This window comes from Gordionus sp. m RMFG-2023, chromosome 5, assembly GCF_954871325.1.
Source record: "Gordionus sp. m RMFG-2023 chromosome 5, tfGorSpeb1-WG-v2, whole genome shotgun sequence".
In the NCBI taxonomy this organism is placed as follows: domain Eukaryota; kingdom Metazoa; phylum Nematomorpha; class Gordioida; order Chordodea; family Parachordodidae; genus Gordionus; species Gordionus sp. m RMFG-2023.
In genome coordinates, this window is record NC_088779.1 from 10,588,030 (window position 1) to 10,601,538 (window position 13,509).

Consider the following 13,509-nt stretch of genomic DNA (forward strand, 5'->3'; position numbering starts at 1 on the left):
AAGCTGCAATTCAAATTTTTATATTTTACTCCCAAAACGTAGATTTATTATTAAAGCGTTAATCTTTAGTCCTCAAATTGATATTTTATGTTACTTATAGAAAAAATGTATACACATTTTTGGTTTATTTTTATTTTATTTTATAAAATCAGGCGTTCACCGATTGTATTTTCTTTCGATGAATTATTACACATACATAATTTATTTACATAAAATCATATTCATTCTTAAATTCAAATTTGACCCCAAATTTTCCGAAATAATATTTTTTTTAAAAAATAGACGAAACGAACATCTAGTATATAATATAATAATATAGCCTATCTATCTATGCACAATAATACTTGACTGCATTTTGAGATTTTTTTTTTTAAAAAAATTTATACTTTTTTTTAAATATTATATAAAAAATGTTTAAATAAACGTTTTTTTTCTAAAAAAGTGGCATAAAATTATTTTTGTTCTAAAAACTCCAAATATGATCGACAGTTTGTTTTTCGAGTTTGTTTAGTTGTTTATTGTCATCTAAAGCTAAATATAATCAGATAAAAATATTTTTTGAAATAAGAGCATATATAAATATATATATAAACACTTATTATGTTGTTCGCGGATTTTTGAAACCCGAGCTGGACCTAAAATAATTAAAAGCGTGAGCCAGGCCGAATTTTCTTTAAAGTGAATCAATAACTATTAAACAATTCATTCCCTTCTCGTCACTTTTTTATTTAAATTGTTTACACAATACAATCAAAATTATTTTTAATTCCATATTTAAAAAACGTCAGTCGGGGTGGAAAGTAATTTTTTAAATCCGAGTCTGATCAACCTTGAAAATTGGTATATCTGCAGGTCTCCGATTTTTGAGATAATAATGGACAGAATTTGACCGATAATAGGACAAAGAGGATAAATATTTTATTTATAAGCATTGTCATATCATCTAAATCAAAATCAATTTAAAACAGAGAGTAGAGGGGAGGCCTCAAAAAAAATTTATATTTAAACATTACTTAATGCTTAAATCATAAGGCTTAAAAATGGTGAGAAAAAAATAATAAGTTGTTTGTTTACTCATATCCCCGACTAAGGATGAAACGGAAGAGGACAAAAATTCGGAACGAAATTTATAAACCTTTTTGAATAACGGATAAGTGATTAGGTTTTCGGCAGTTTGTCTATTTAATATAAAAATAATAATAATATTTTAAAGGCATCGTGCAAATTGGTAAAAAAATACTGTTTGGCGTTAGCAATCATTTAGGAAAACGCAAAGAGGTTTGCTTTTCTCAATACTTACCTTAAAATGGAATATTTAGAAATCGAAATTTAAACAAGGAATGCGTTACTTTCTTTTTTATTAAAAAATTACGGCATAACGCAAACACTCAATTTGGTGCGCAATTATAAAAGGTTTTTTTTATAAAAAAAAACTATTCGAAGAAAATAATAAATAATTATCTTCATTTTTTTTTAAAAAAAGAGAAGCTTAATATATATTATTACAACTTATAATACATAACAATTGTTTGTTGAAACCTATCTTCGGGTTCGTAATTAAGGCAGGAAAATATAAAATTTTTCATATCGTAAGACATCTCCAAATAAGTCAATGATTTCCTACCCGTGGAAGCCCGTTTAGTAAAAATTCTTTTGTTAGGTTCGGCTTTTACATATTCACCCAATTTAACCGCATATTGGGGCAATCTGTTTTTTAAATGAGTTATGTTAAGTTTATAAAAAAAATATATAGGTAAAATTTAACCTATTGCTATAGTTGGGTGATTACTATATTTTTAGCCGTTTAAGCTAATTTTTAACCAGCTAAATCATGTTTTTAGCAGAAAACTATCACTTTGACCTCAGGGTTTTTCATAAGATGAGAGCAGCTCAAATTTGAAAGAAACTATATAAATTAAAATGCCTTAATTAAACGGATTTTTTCCGGCAGGTGCCTGAAGATTGAACCGAATTAGCCGACATTTGCCATTACCCAACTATACCTATTGCTAGAAAATATTAATATTAAATTGTAAACTTTAATAAAATGAATTGATAACAAAAAAAGCATTAACTTTTGCACATTTTGAGAATTAAAATCGGCGCCGGGTAATTTGCTACTAAAGCGTCGTTTTTTGACAAATTCGAACGCGGTTTGTCTCCTGAGAAGAAAAATGGAAGGGATGTAATGAAGAGAATGCCTTTGAGCCGGCGGCGCCTTTTTTATTTTACGATTTAAAACATTTTTGAGTTGATGATCATTATCATCACAGGTGTAATGATTTTGATTGAAAGGGAGTTTAAAAAAGACGCTTTTTTTAGGCCTCTTTGTGGCCGAATTTTCCGATATTTTCATTTCATCGCTTGATTTATCAATTTTAAGATGATTTAGGTTGGGAAGTTTATTGTTGTCGTTGTTAGTAATAGAAGCTGAGAATTCGTTTCCGTTAGAAATTTTTGTGACATGAAAAAATTTGAATCTATTCTTACGTTGCTTTTTTTGAACGTCTGGAAACGAAGGACCGGGGTCTGTGCTAACTATGGCATTCTCCAATATTTTCTCATTGCCGGCTTAAGATTGTTAAAAATATTTTTTTTAAATAACTATTTATCATTACATGTTCGATTAGATTAAATTCAACAAATTTGCTGAATTCCTTTCCAATGGAAATTTATTTAAATAAGGATTAATTCTAAAAGTAATTTAATTGTTGAACATTAAATTAATTGTTTAATATATATAACTCATATTATATCAGAACAATAATAGAAAAATTTTTTTAAAAAATCCCTATAAATGATAAAAAAACTAAATATAAATTGATTAATATAATATTCTTCTAGATCAATACAAAAGATAAATAATTGGATTTAGACTCTTGCATACCCTTATCAGATATAAGTATATTTTCCTTATTGAGTTTGGTGTCAGATGATTCAAAATTTTGGTCGATGTTTTTAGGCAACGATTCGATTATTGCAATATGAGAAGCTGAATTCTTTCTATGGGAAAAGAAAGGAACATGACTAGTGGACGCTCGATTAGCATCTGCATGAGGTGATTCCTCGAAGCTCTATTAATATTTTATAAATAAACAAATTAAGAAATTCGGGCCAATCATTTGAAAAATTAAAAAATATTAGTAATTTATTTGACACTAGTTTCAAAATTAGAACCCCCTTTTCCTGAATTCGAATCAATGGATACAGGGCAAGACGTTGAACACGGTCAGCAAAAACGGATTCGGAGTCAGAAATGTCTATCAAAAAATTATTAAGGGTTTTGGGTTTGTCCACTGAGCACGGAGTTCAACGCTCCGGATTGAATTCGCAATTTAGAAGAAGAAAACACTATTTTGATAAATTACAATTCTGTTAATTTACTATGAACATGTAAATGACAATTATAAAAAAACAATTTTATAATAAAAAGTCATAGAAATTGGTTCCTAAGGCTTGCCAAAGCGTTATATAACGTTTAAGAAATTAAACGTTTGATAAAATATATTGTGCATCCACCTATAATTTTAAATCAGAATTCGAAAAATTAAAAATTTTTTTGATCATTTCTGATAAAAGAACAAACTCCCTTTTTTAAAAAAAAAAATATTGAAAAATTTTTTATGCAAAAAATCAAAAGATTTACTTATATTAAAGGTTCAAAGAAAAATCTTCTATTAAAACTGTTGTAATTGTGTATTTTTACATTATATACATGTATAACTTTTCTAAAAATATCCAATGTCAATTAAGTAGTTTTAATGTAGATTCGTAGATTATATATTTAGTTTTATATAATATCTTATTACAATATTATATGTTTTACATGTCGAACATCAATATGTCAATCATTTTAAATTATTGTGATTCTAAGGGCTGCGAGGTTGATCGAGCAGTCCTTTGGTGGTTTACAAAATAAAACTTCGTGAGTTGATTCAAATATGTATTTAGAACTATATATGGGAATTGTGTTAAAAACAATCTTTTAAAAAAATCTTCTATTAAAAAAAATAAAAAAATTATTCTAAAAAAACAATCTTTTAAAAAAATTTTCTATTAGAACAATCTTTTGAAAAAATTTTCAATAAAAAAAATCTTATTTTTAATAAAAAAATCAAAGATCAAAATCTTTGAAGATTTTTATTTATTTTGAAGAGCATTTCAAACTCTCTTTTAAATTTGTGGATATCAATCGGAATGAATACCAACTAACAGCTATCAAATAGATGACAAATTTAATCCTTAAACGCTTCGAAATATCTAAATCTTTTGGAATCGATTTTTGCTACCCTTAATTATTGGGTTGTTATCCTTTAACATTTATCTCGAGCGCTAAAAGACTATGGAATGGCCTTAGCCTAAAATAAGTTATAATTTAAAATTAATTACATTATCAAGAGAATCTTCGGCGGTGTCATAAGAAAAATCGGCGAATTTTGGGAACCTGGCTCTCTTCAGTATCTCGTCGGTAAAAGGTATAACCTTTCTTCTAATTATATAACTCGAATCCTCGTTTGAACTATCAATTCTATTTTTATTCCTATTTTCTAAATTTCGTAGAGATTCGTCGTTATTTTTTACATCATTTTCGCTTTTTAAAACTGATTGATCCTCATCATCTGGGTCATCTGAGTCTCCCATCTTGTTTTGATTAAATAACAAGCCAGTAAATTTATCTATTTATTTTTTTTAAATAATAGAAGGAAATTATTTAAGATGTTGGTTTTGGGTTTTCCTGCGAGCGCATAACAAAGAACGCTGAAGAAACTCAGCGCAACGCAATAGGTTAAAAATTCAAACGTTTTAGTTTTGCGTTTTATTTAAAAAAAATACCACTCAATTTAAACAATAAAGCGTTTTTTTAGAAAAAAAATAAAACGCTAAATGCCATGATAAATTTGTAAGCACTATAACCCTTCTACCCTATATAACCTTTCTCAAAAGGCTAAAAATATATGGTGAGAAAAGCTAAAATGTTACAAGTATGTTTTATATGGTAATAAAATTTTAATACTTTTAACGCTGTGAATCGTTCCCATTATAAGTGATTGTCTATGAGGGAAAAACGACATGTAAGAAGGAAGATTACCATTAATCTTTTCTAGAAAAACCTTTATTGTTAAAAATAGAAATATATCAAGATTATATAAATTTTGCAAAAAAAAAAGAAAGAAAATTTTAACAATAAAATCAAAATAATGAATCTATTACATACTTGAGTCTTCTCTATGTTCGAATACGGAATTATTCCACTCACTATATGGCATGCGACTAGTCCTAAGCTGTAAATATCTGTTTTTTTATTGTAACCCCTCAAGTCCTGTATAATTATGATTTTACATAAGCATTTAAATCAGTTAAAATCAGTTTTTTTTTTAATTTTAATGCGCACACTCGATTTTTAAAAACGGTCAACTCAAGATTTCAGCCATAAAAATATTATGCAATCCTAGAAATTTTGTTCATAGATGGAAGAAATGTTGGACATCTAGTAGCAAAATCTCGATGCTTGTTTAATATTATTTTGGCTAAAATCTTAAAAAATCCGTGAATTCAAGCCGTTTAACAAAATTAGTTCTATCGAACAAATTTATTGTTTTAAATAAACAACTTATTTATTATACTAAAATTTCTATGTGATATTTTATTTTGTGATTTTATAGGAATATCAAATTTCATTTTAAGATATGAATCATTTAAATTTGAAATTTTGCCCCCCCCCTCCATTTTATAATTTATACCTTTTTATAAAAAACTTAAAGGTGGATTCATCTATTAAAATATAATACTTTATAATTTAAAAGGAATACTGTGAATTACATGATTAATATCAGAGACCTGAGAGTAGAGATGGGAGCAGGCTGACAGTGAATTTTGATCAAGTTTTCTGGTTCATAAAATAATTTTTTTTATTTCTGGACTGGCCTAATATAATTTATATGAAGGAAAAAGGTCACAAATTTTGCCTAATTTCTAAGCCTAAAACATTTGCGAACTTCAGGCCAGACCTATAAATATTTTGCACAAGCATCTGGCCCTCCTGGAAATCTTTTCAACAGTTCATGGCGAGACTTTTGAGGACCAGGGTGATCTCTACACAGATGCCAATTTATCAGGTCTGACCTGGATTTAAAATTTTTCACATCTGCAAGCCTGGCTTGAAAACATCATTTTTAACCTTGCATTAATATGCAGTAAACAAATGTTAATTTAGCTAGGTAATTATTTTTTAAATATTCAGCCAAGTCTGGATTTTGTATAAAGAAAATAGGGTCAGTTCAGGTTTGGATTTTTTTGTTTCTGAGCCACATCAATTATTTTAAATCATAATATTTTGTGGTCAGCTCCAGGATAGGTCCTAGCCTTAGGTCTCTGATCAATATATACCTAATTGTTTAGAATCATTGAACTATATATATATATATATATATATATATACTTGAGACAGCATTTCAGGACTAGCACTCAAATGTATATTTTTAGCATAATATGGAAAGTCAAATAATTTATCAACATGTTTTCCTTTGACATACATACTACAAGCACATCTCAAGCCTGATAAATAAGCAATACCTCTATTTGATACATAAACATTGTCTGAGCAGATATTCCTTTGTGTAATGATATAGCAATTAATGAGTTGATGAGTAATATTATTAAATATTTATGCCTACCTGTGAATTAAATTTCGTGAATGTATATAAATAAGGGCTTTAATAATATCATAAATAATTTTAATAGCAATTAATTCTGGAATTCCATTATTATAAAAATTGTTAATGATATCTGTGATTGTACCTATCAAAATTTGTAAAACCTATATCATTTATTTAATATTACCATAAGTTATATAAGGTGTAGAACACCATAAATATGAGTTTATTATGAAACAATCATTATATTTCAAAATATTTGCATGTTGTATCAATTTATTTAAACATATTTCCCTCTATGGACATAAAAATAAGCATTGTAAAATTAATTTACTTGTATAAGTTTAAGAGATTGGTCTGATAAATTATCCATATCAATTTTCTTTAAAACTATTCTAGTTTTTGATTCTTTTTTTTTAACTAAATAAATTTGATTATTATTAAAGTGGCCATTACCTTAATAAATAAAAAGTTTAAATTTGACTCATAATCATTCTACTTAATATTTTTATAATCTTATACTCATCTAGGCTTGCTTCAAATTGCATATCAATCTAACCATATGATGAACACATCTTCTAATATTAAACAAAATGTTTAGTAGTAAATAGATCTATTTTATTTTGAAACGTAATTACTAAAATTAAAATGTATTGGTAGTAAATTATAATTTATTAAGATAACTGGTTATAATAACATATGTATAATCAAGAAGAGGACCTAGAAATTCCTCCTATAACCAAATTTAAGTTTTCGTAAACTTAATTTAATAAAATACCCTTACACTATCCAGCCCGAAAATGAATCATGACTACAATATGTTCCTAATCAATATTTTAAAAAAAATTAGTTGATAATTTTTAATGACTAACTGAGAAGTATTTCTACCAAGGAGGGAGAAGGGGGAGTCATCGAAAATAGGGAGCAGGTTTCTTGTGCTAATAAATTTTTATGGGGATAAGAGGATAAATATAGGGGGTGAGGGGAGTCGAGAGAAATTTTAGGGGGTAATATTGTCATTGGAAATGTAGAAATGCTAACTAAAATATTCTCTGAAAAGAATACCTTTTTAAAAAAGGTGTAAAACCATTTCCAAAAAATGTTACCAAATCAAAGGTACACAAAGGGCTGGTCTACAATGACAATTTAAGAGGAAAGCACCTAATCTACCCTATCCCACCCAGGAAAATCTGGTCTATATCTAAGCTAAGCTAAGCATCATAAGAAAATTTAAAAACTCCCAAAAATCAGATTTTTATTTTGTATTTACAAAAGGAACTTTTATATTGGCATTGACTCTTTAAAAATTTTAGCGTTGGTTTTATTTAATAAAATGCATTATTTTTTTATTGAAATGACATAGAGGCCTAAAAGGGAAAAAAAATTATTTATTGGCCTTCTCTGGCGAACAGCTACGCATTTCCATAGCCCTCCGCCTTGGCTGTAATGCCGTGGTTCCCTCAATTTGCATCGACTGTGGCCATCTCATTGAATCGAAAGCTTACCATCCCTTGCACTGCAAGTTCTCCCACGGACGTAACAACAACCTCCTAGCTGCTCTTAAATAATATTCCATCCACCCCCGAACCAGTGGGCCTCTCAAACGAAAACGCCATACGCCCCGTGGGATATCTCTCATTTCCCGGAACAATGGTCTCCTACTAGCTTGGGACTATACCTGTGTCGATTTTGCCGCCAAGTCCAACCTCTCATTTTCTGTCATCGAAAAGGCCGAAATCCTAAAAAAAACAAATATGCTTGCCTCACTAATACTGTGTTTATCCCAATCTTTACCAATACCCTAGGCATGTTCGGAAGTGATGCTCTCAATTTCATCAAAACTATAGGAAAAAAAATGAGGCAGATCTCAGAGAACCCCAATGAAGGATTTTAATCTGCCGGTTCAATTTTTTAGTCATTAACTTTTCTCTATGGTAATTTTTACCCTTTTTTTGTTAAATTATATTTTTTTTATCTCATTTCTCTTTTATACATATATATTTTTTAATTCATTTTTAATGTATTATTTGCTTTTTAATATATATTTTTAATTATAATTTGTAAATGAAAAATTTGTGAAAATTAAATAAAATATTATCCATTTAATTTTATGTTTAGCTTCTGAGATCTTAAATTTTTCTTCTTCTTTACCTATTATTTAAGAACACACAAACCAAGCCAACGTTCAGATGGTACAGATGAGATAAGAAAAAATAAGATCAAATTAATTATTAACACAACAAATTGATTTTTTTTCTTAACAAAAAGAAAAAGTTAGAAATTTAAATATAGGGGAAAAAATAATTGACAAACAATATATTTTACAAGGCATTAGAATTAATTTAATAAAAGTCGCTAAGCAAATAAAAAATTATAGGTAAGAAATTTTAATTTATATATTCTTAATTACGCTGAACCTTTAAAATTACATTTAGTAAATCTTTCTGAAGCCGGCATAAAAATTAAAAATCATTTTTTTTATAAATTTTATTTATGATTTGTAATGGTTTCGTTTCCTATGTAAAATAGAAGTTTTATAACAAATTATTCTTTATGAGATATGAAATTGTTAAATTTTTCGGGGAGAGGGGGAGAGATAAATTTTAGGGGAGGAAAGGAGTGATATTATTATTAGTTTAAAGTTTTATTTTAATTTTCAATTTTATAAATACTAAACATTTATATTTACTTTAATTTTAACAATTATGCATTATTTTACTCTACATAATTTCTTTTAATAGAATAAATGTTTTACTGGTACCTATGCACTAAATGGAAGAATAGTTTTTGGAAAATTATTAAGAATGACTCTAGTCTGTTCACAAAAATAATTCTTAACTTGTAAAACTGGGAAGAGTGATAATACTTTAACTATTTCTTATATTAGCTCCTCATTCTTTATTTTTATATGTTTTGGATTCAACTTTCAAGCAGGCTTAAAATATAGATAGAGCATGTTATCTATTATAATTTTATAAAATCTAAATAATTTATATAGCTGTCAAAAGTATAGCATATCTTTCGATACTAGAAGATCGTATCAGATAAGATATATTAACATGCCAAAGAATCACGATATATTAACAACTCTATTAAATTCATTGCTAAACAAATAAAATTTCATTTTTTAAAATTTACATATCATAATTAAGTTCCTAAAAATAACAATTAGGTATTAAATATTTATAATTGTATTTTCTGCCCTTAAAATAAATCTTACTAGGTTTAATCGATCTTTTGTGATTCAATTATTTTTTTGCTAAATTCAAGGTCATGGAGCGAACAGTCGTTAGCAGATGCTATTACTATATATTGAGGAATTTAAGAAGCATGTAAAGTTTAAAGTTAGAGATTTACCATGGCCCAATAAATAATTGCCATGCCAGCAGATCTTAACATCGTCCGTTGACAGGTTGCAAGGGCCTAGCTAACCTTGACTTTTGATGCAATGAAGTCCAAGTTTTCTTTAAAGTTTACTATATATAGGTTGCATTTCATGCAAACTTAGGGTTGAGCTAGGTTGTAGGCATGTCTATAACTTAGTTTTTCTCCGTTGTTATTTGTTAAGAGATTTTTTTAGTTTTGGCTGGATAATGCTGCAAATTATTCGTACCCTCATTTTATTTTAAAATTAAATGATTTTGAGAGAGGAAGAGGGTAAATGGGCAAAAATATAGGATTAAGGATGAAAATATTTTTGCTCTACTATTTCAGGAGAAATTAGCATTTTTTTATAGAATTGGTCAATTTCTATATATATTATTATTTATTTATTTTAAACTTAATTTATAAAAATTGGTAGAATATTTTTTGCTATTTAATCTTGCTTTTTGAGTATAATTGGAGCTTGACTATGTTCTAGTTCTAACAATTTTTGAAAAAAAAATAATTCTGTTTCTTTGAAATTTAACCAGGTTCTCCGGGAGGAATGAAATATTTTTTTAAAATTTAGATATTTAAATGGACCTAAAATATATAGCCAAATTTTTATTATACATATAAATTAATTTTACTGTTACAACTGGTTGAAATTTTAAAAGGCCCTGGTTCCTGTTCATATAAATTTAAGATATGAGTATCCGATTTTTGAACCTAAAACTGTTCTTTTATCAACAGTAAATTCTCGTTTTTGGTTTCATAAATTTTAGCATTTATTAAAAATGAAACATAAATTGTTGATTTATAAAAATCTTAAGATATTATAATAACTTAAACAGCCACCAGGACCATAACATAACTAAAAAATTTTGCTTGAATATAGGAAGGAGGCAATGAGGGAGGGCAAAAAATTTTTAAAAATGTATACCAATCAAACTCATTATATAACCTTCTTTTCATCGGCTATCTCTTCGTTAGTAATTAAAAATGTGCTTAATCCAGCTTATTATCGCAAAATCTATAAGCAATATAAACAGATGTGAGTGTTTCGCATATTAATAAAAAAGCATTGTTTTTCCAAAATGCGCCTATTCGCGCATTTTTTTAATTGCCCGCAAATAAGGTATTTATAATCTAATAAAACTTGATTCGACATTTTTATAAATGGATTTAATAATCATGAATAAGAAGCTCAATATGATTAAGGTAGTATAAATGTAATATAATTATAGAAAATTATCTATAATCTGTAAACTAAAATGACGGAATTAAGAAATAATAAGCATAAATTTACATTAATTAATACCTTTCTAAAATAATTCACTTTAATGTTAGAGTATGAAAAATATATTTAATAAATTTTGAGCAAAATCTTTTTTTTGAAAAATAATCTAAATTAAAAAAGATTTACTAGATTTTGGTGTTCGAAAATATTCTGCAGATTTTTTTCAAATTCTATAAATGTATGTAAAGGATAAAACGCAAAAAAATTAATTTTGAATAATTTAATTTAAAGTCCATAATTTCTTTTAGAGGGGGATGATTTTAATCTCCCTTCCCAGCCCATCGTTACAGCCCTGTCAAGAATTAAAATAGAAGACTTAAACGACGATTGAATTTCTAATATGAAATATTTTCATCTCCTAATTATCATGATGAGAATTTATTTAATCAATCTACATCAAAATTTTTTTTCTATATTAATGGTAATTAAATATTTTATATCCTTCATATTTATTTACCATGAAAAATATGTTTAAATTTTTTATTTAGAATAAAAAAGAATTTTAAGAAATTGTTTATAAACATTATACCATGTCAATTCAGTAAAATTTTTATCATGCTACACTTTTTAGTAAATTTTTTATCGCGGAAAAATTTTAACGCGAAGCATATGGCGAATCCATAATCGCGTATTTATTTTCGCAAAATCTGAACAGCGAACCTTTTAAAGCGCATACATTATAGCGAAACTTTTATCACAATATTCTGAAGCACAACTTTTGCATAGTTATTATCGAGCATTATCACGAAATAGTGAAATGATATTAGTTACCTTTTACTAATGTGAAATAAATTAATATAACAATTATTTCCTGGTCTCCCTCATCACATATCATTCAAAGTATGTATGGGACACTTTGAGTTTTATTTTTAGTCCCGATAAATTAATCCCCATTTCCTCCATTTGGCTTTGTAAATATAAATTTTTCAAATTTTTAAAAGAAGAAATACTATATTAAGAAATTTTTAGTATATTAAATCCTTTTTTCTTTTTAAATAGATAAATATAGCTTATGTGTCAATTTTTTTATTTATTTACCTTAAATTATATAGATTTTTTCAACTGGAATTTAAGCCTTTGGAGATCAAGCCTGTTAATTTTTTTAGCAATATAGTTCTATATGGATATGGTCAATATTAAAAGAAAGATAATAAAATTGAGTACTAATCACTTCAAGTCCTCTAGTCTCACAGATGATAGCTGGTTAAAAACATTAAAGTATCTATACGAACCATAATAAAAAATTAAAGTTTTTTCTATAAAAATTTACCTTATTTTTAAAAACATAAACCAAAAAGTTAATATGAATAATAAAATATTTTAAATTTGTCAATTATAATAATTTGTAAAATAAAAATGATTATATTTATATATAAAAGAAATCCTTATTTTTTAAGTGGTGTGGCAAATATACGTCCCGGATGGGGTGGGGAATGTCGATACTATTTCCGGATTTTTTTTTGAAACCAAACTCTTAAAGGAGGTTAGAGATGTCTAAAATGTCGTCAATAGTGTTGTTAAAGCAATTAGTTACAAGTCTAGTTATAATTTACTAGTTACTGCTAAAAAAAAATTAATTCTATTTTTAAAACTATCTAGAAAATGCAGCTAAAATCTATTAGGAATTTGTACATATATAATATAGGTCTTAATCATCGGCATCATTATAAATCGGAATCGAGAAAGGAAAGAGTCGGACATCCAGAAATTTTTAATAAAATTCAAAATTGGTAATTCTAAAAACAGATATACTAAATTGTAATAAACCCTTATTATTATACTAATTCATTCCAAATCAGGTAGATTTTGTAAAGATATTTTCTAGATCTAATTTTCGTCTATTATTATTGAATATAAATAAACCAGTTGAGGTCATTTCTTCTATTGACTACAAAATTATCCCCCCTTTTTATTGTAAAGTTTAAAAGGAGCATCAACCCCTTCAATTAGAGATATGTATCGGGCCTAAAGATTATTAGGGCTGACCCGAAATTTTTTACAAAAGGATTGACATAGCCCAAAAAAATTTATTTTAAAAAAATAGGCTCATCCCAAATTAAAGTAAATTCTGACTCAGGGGGTGATCGGGTTGGGCTTGCAGATCATTATCGTCAATATCAATATTGCATAAAGCTAGTAAAAATAAATATCGAGATTTTCATGATCACTTTTACCCACTAATCTTATAAATAG

At 27.0% G+C, this 13,509-nt stretch overlaps 1 protein-coding gene across 4 annotated transcripts; it reads right to left on the minus strand.

Moving 5' to 3' along the window:
* Positions 1 to 168: 168 nt before the first annotated feature.
* LOC135929568 (uncharacterized) lies at positions 169 to 7,103 on the minus strand. 4 transcript variants are annotated; one of them, XM_065466212.1, is made up of 12 exons: positions 6,988 to 7,103; positions 6,841 to 6,949; positions 6,675 to 6,798; positions 6,440 to 6,611; positions 5,216 to 5,320; positions 5,015 to 5,111; positions 4,390 to 4,676; positions 2,888 to 3,074; positions 2,070 to 2,571; positions 1,540 to 1,707; positions 1,075 to 1,178; positions 169 to 531 (listed from the first exon to the last, which is right to left on the minus strand). In XM_065466212.1, exons 1-12 carry the CDS (start codon positions 7,024 to 7,026, stop codon positions 464 to 466), a joined length of 1,962 nt encoding a protein of 653 aa, XP_065322284.1. In that variant the 5' UTR covers positions 7,027 to 7,103; the 3' UTR covers positions 169 to 463. The 4 variants fall into 4 exon arrangements, with proteins under 4 accessions (XP_065322284.1, XP_065322285.1, XP_065322286.1 ...); XM_065466213.1 differs by having other exon boundaries at positions 172 to 531; positions 2,076 to 2,571; positions 6,988 to 7,099; XM_065466214.1 differs by lacking the exons at positions 169 to 531; positions 1,075 to 1,178 and adding an exon at positions 1,925 to 2,009 and having other exon boundaries at positions 1,579 to 1,707; positions 2,076 to 2,571; positions 6,988 to 7,101.
* Between the last annotated feature and the right edge of the window lie 6,406 nt (positions 7,104 to 13,509).

What these genes read in the sequence shown, in the direction of transcription:
- LOC135929568 (XM_065466212.1), bottom strand. Translation starts at nt 7,026, where the DNA reads ATGGATAATTTATCAGACCAATCTCTTAAACTTATACAA. An exon ending in TCACGAAATTTAATTCACAG is followed by an intron (nt 6,612 to 6,674) that starts GTAGGCATAAAT and finishes CATTACACAAAG; the next exon opens with GAATATCTGCTCAGACAATG. An exon ending in CGAACATAGAGAAGACTCAA is followed by an intron (nt 5,112 to 5,215) that starts GTATGTAATAGA and finishes TTAACAATAAAG; the next exon opens with GTTTTTCTAGAAAAGATTAA.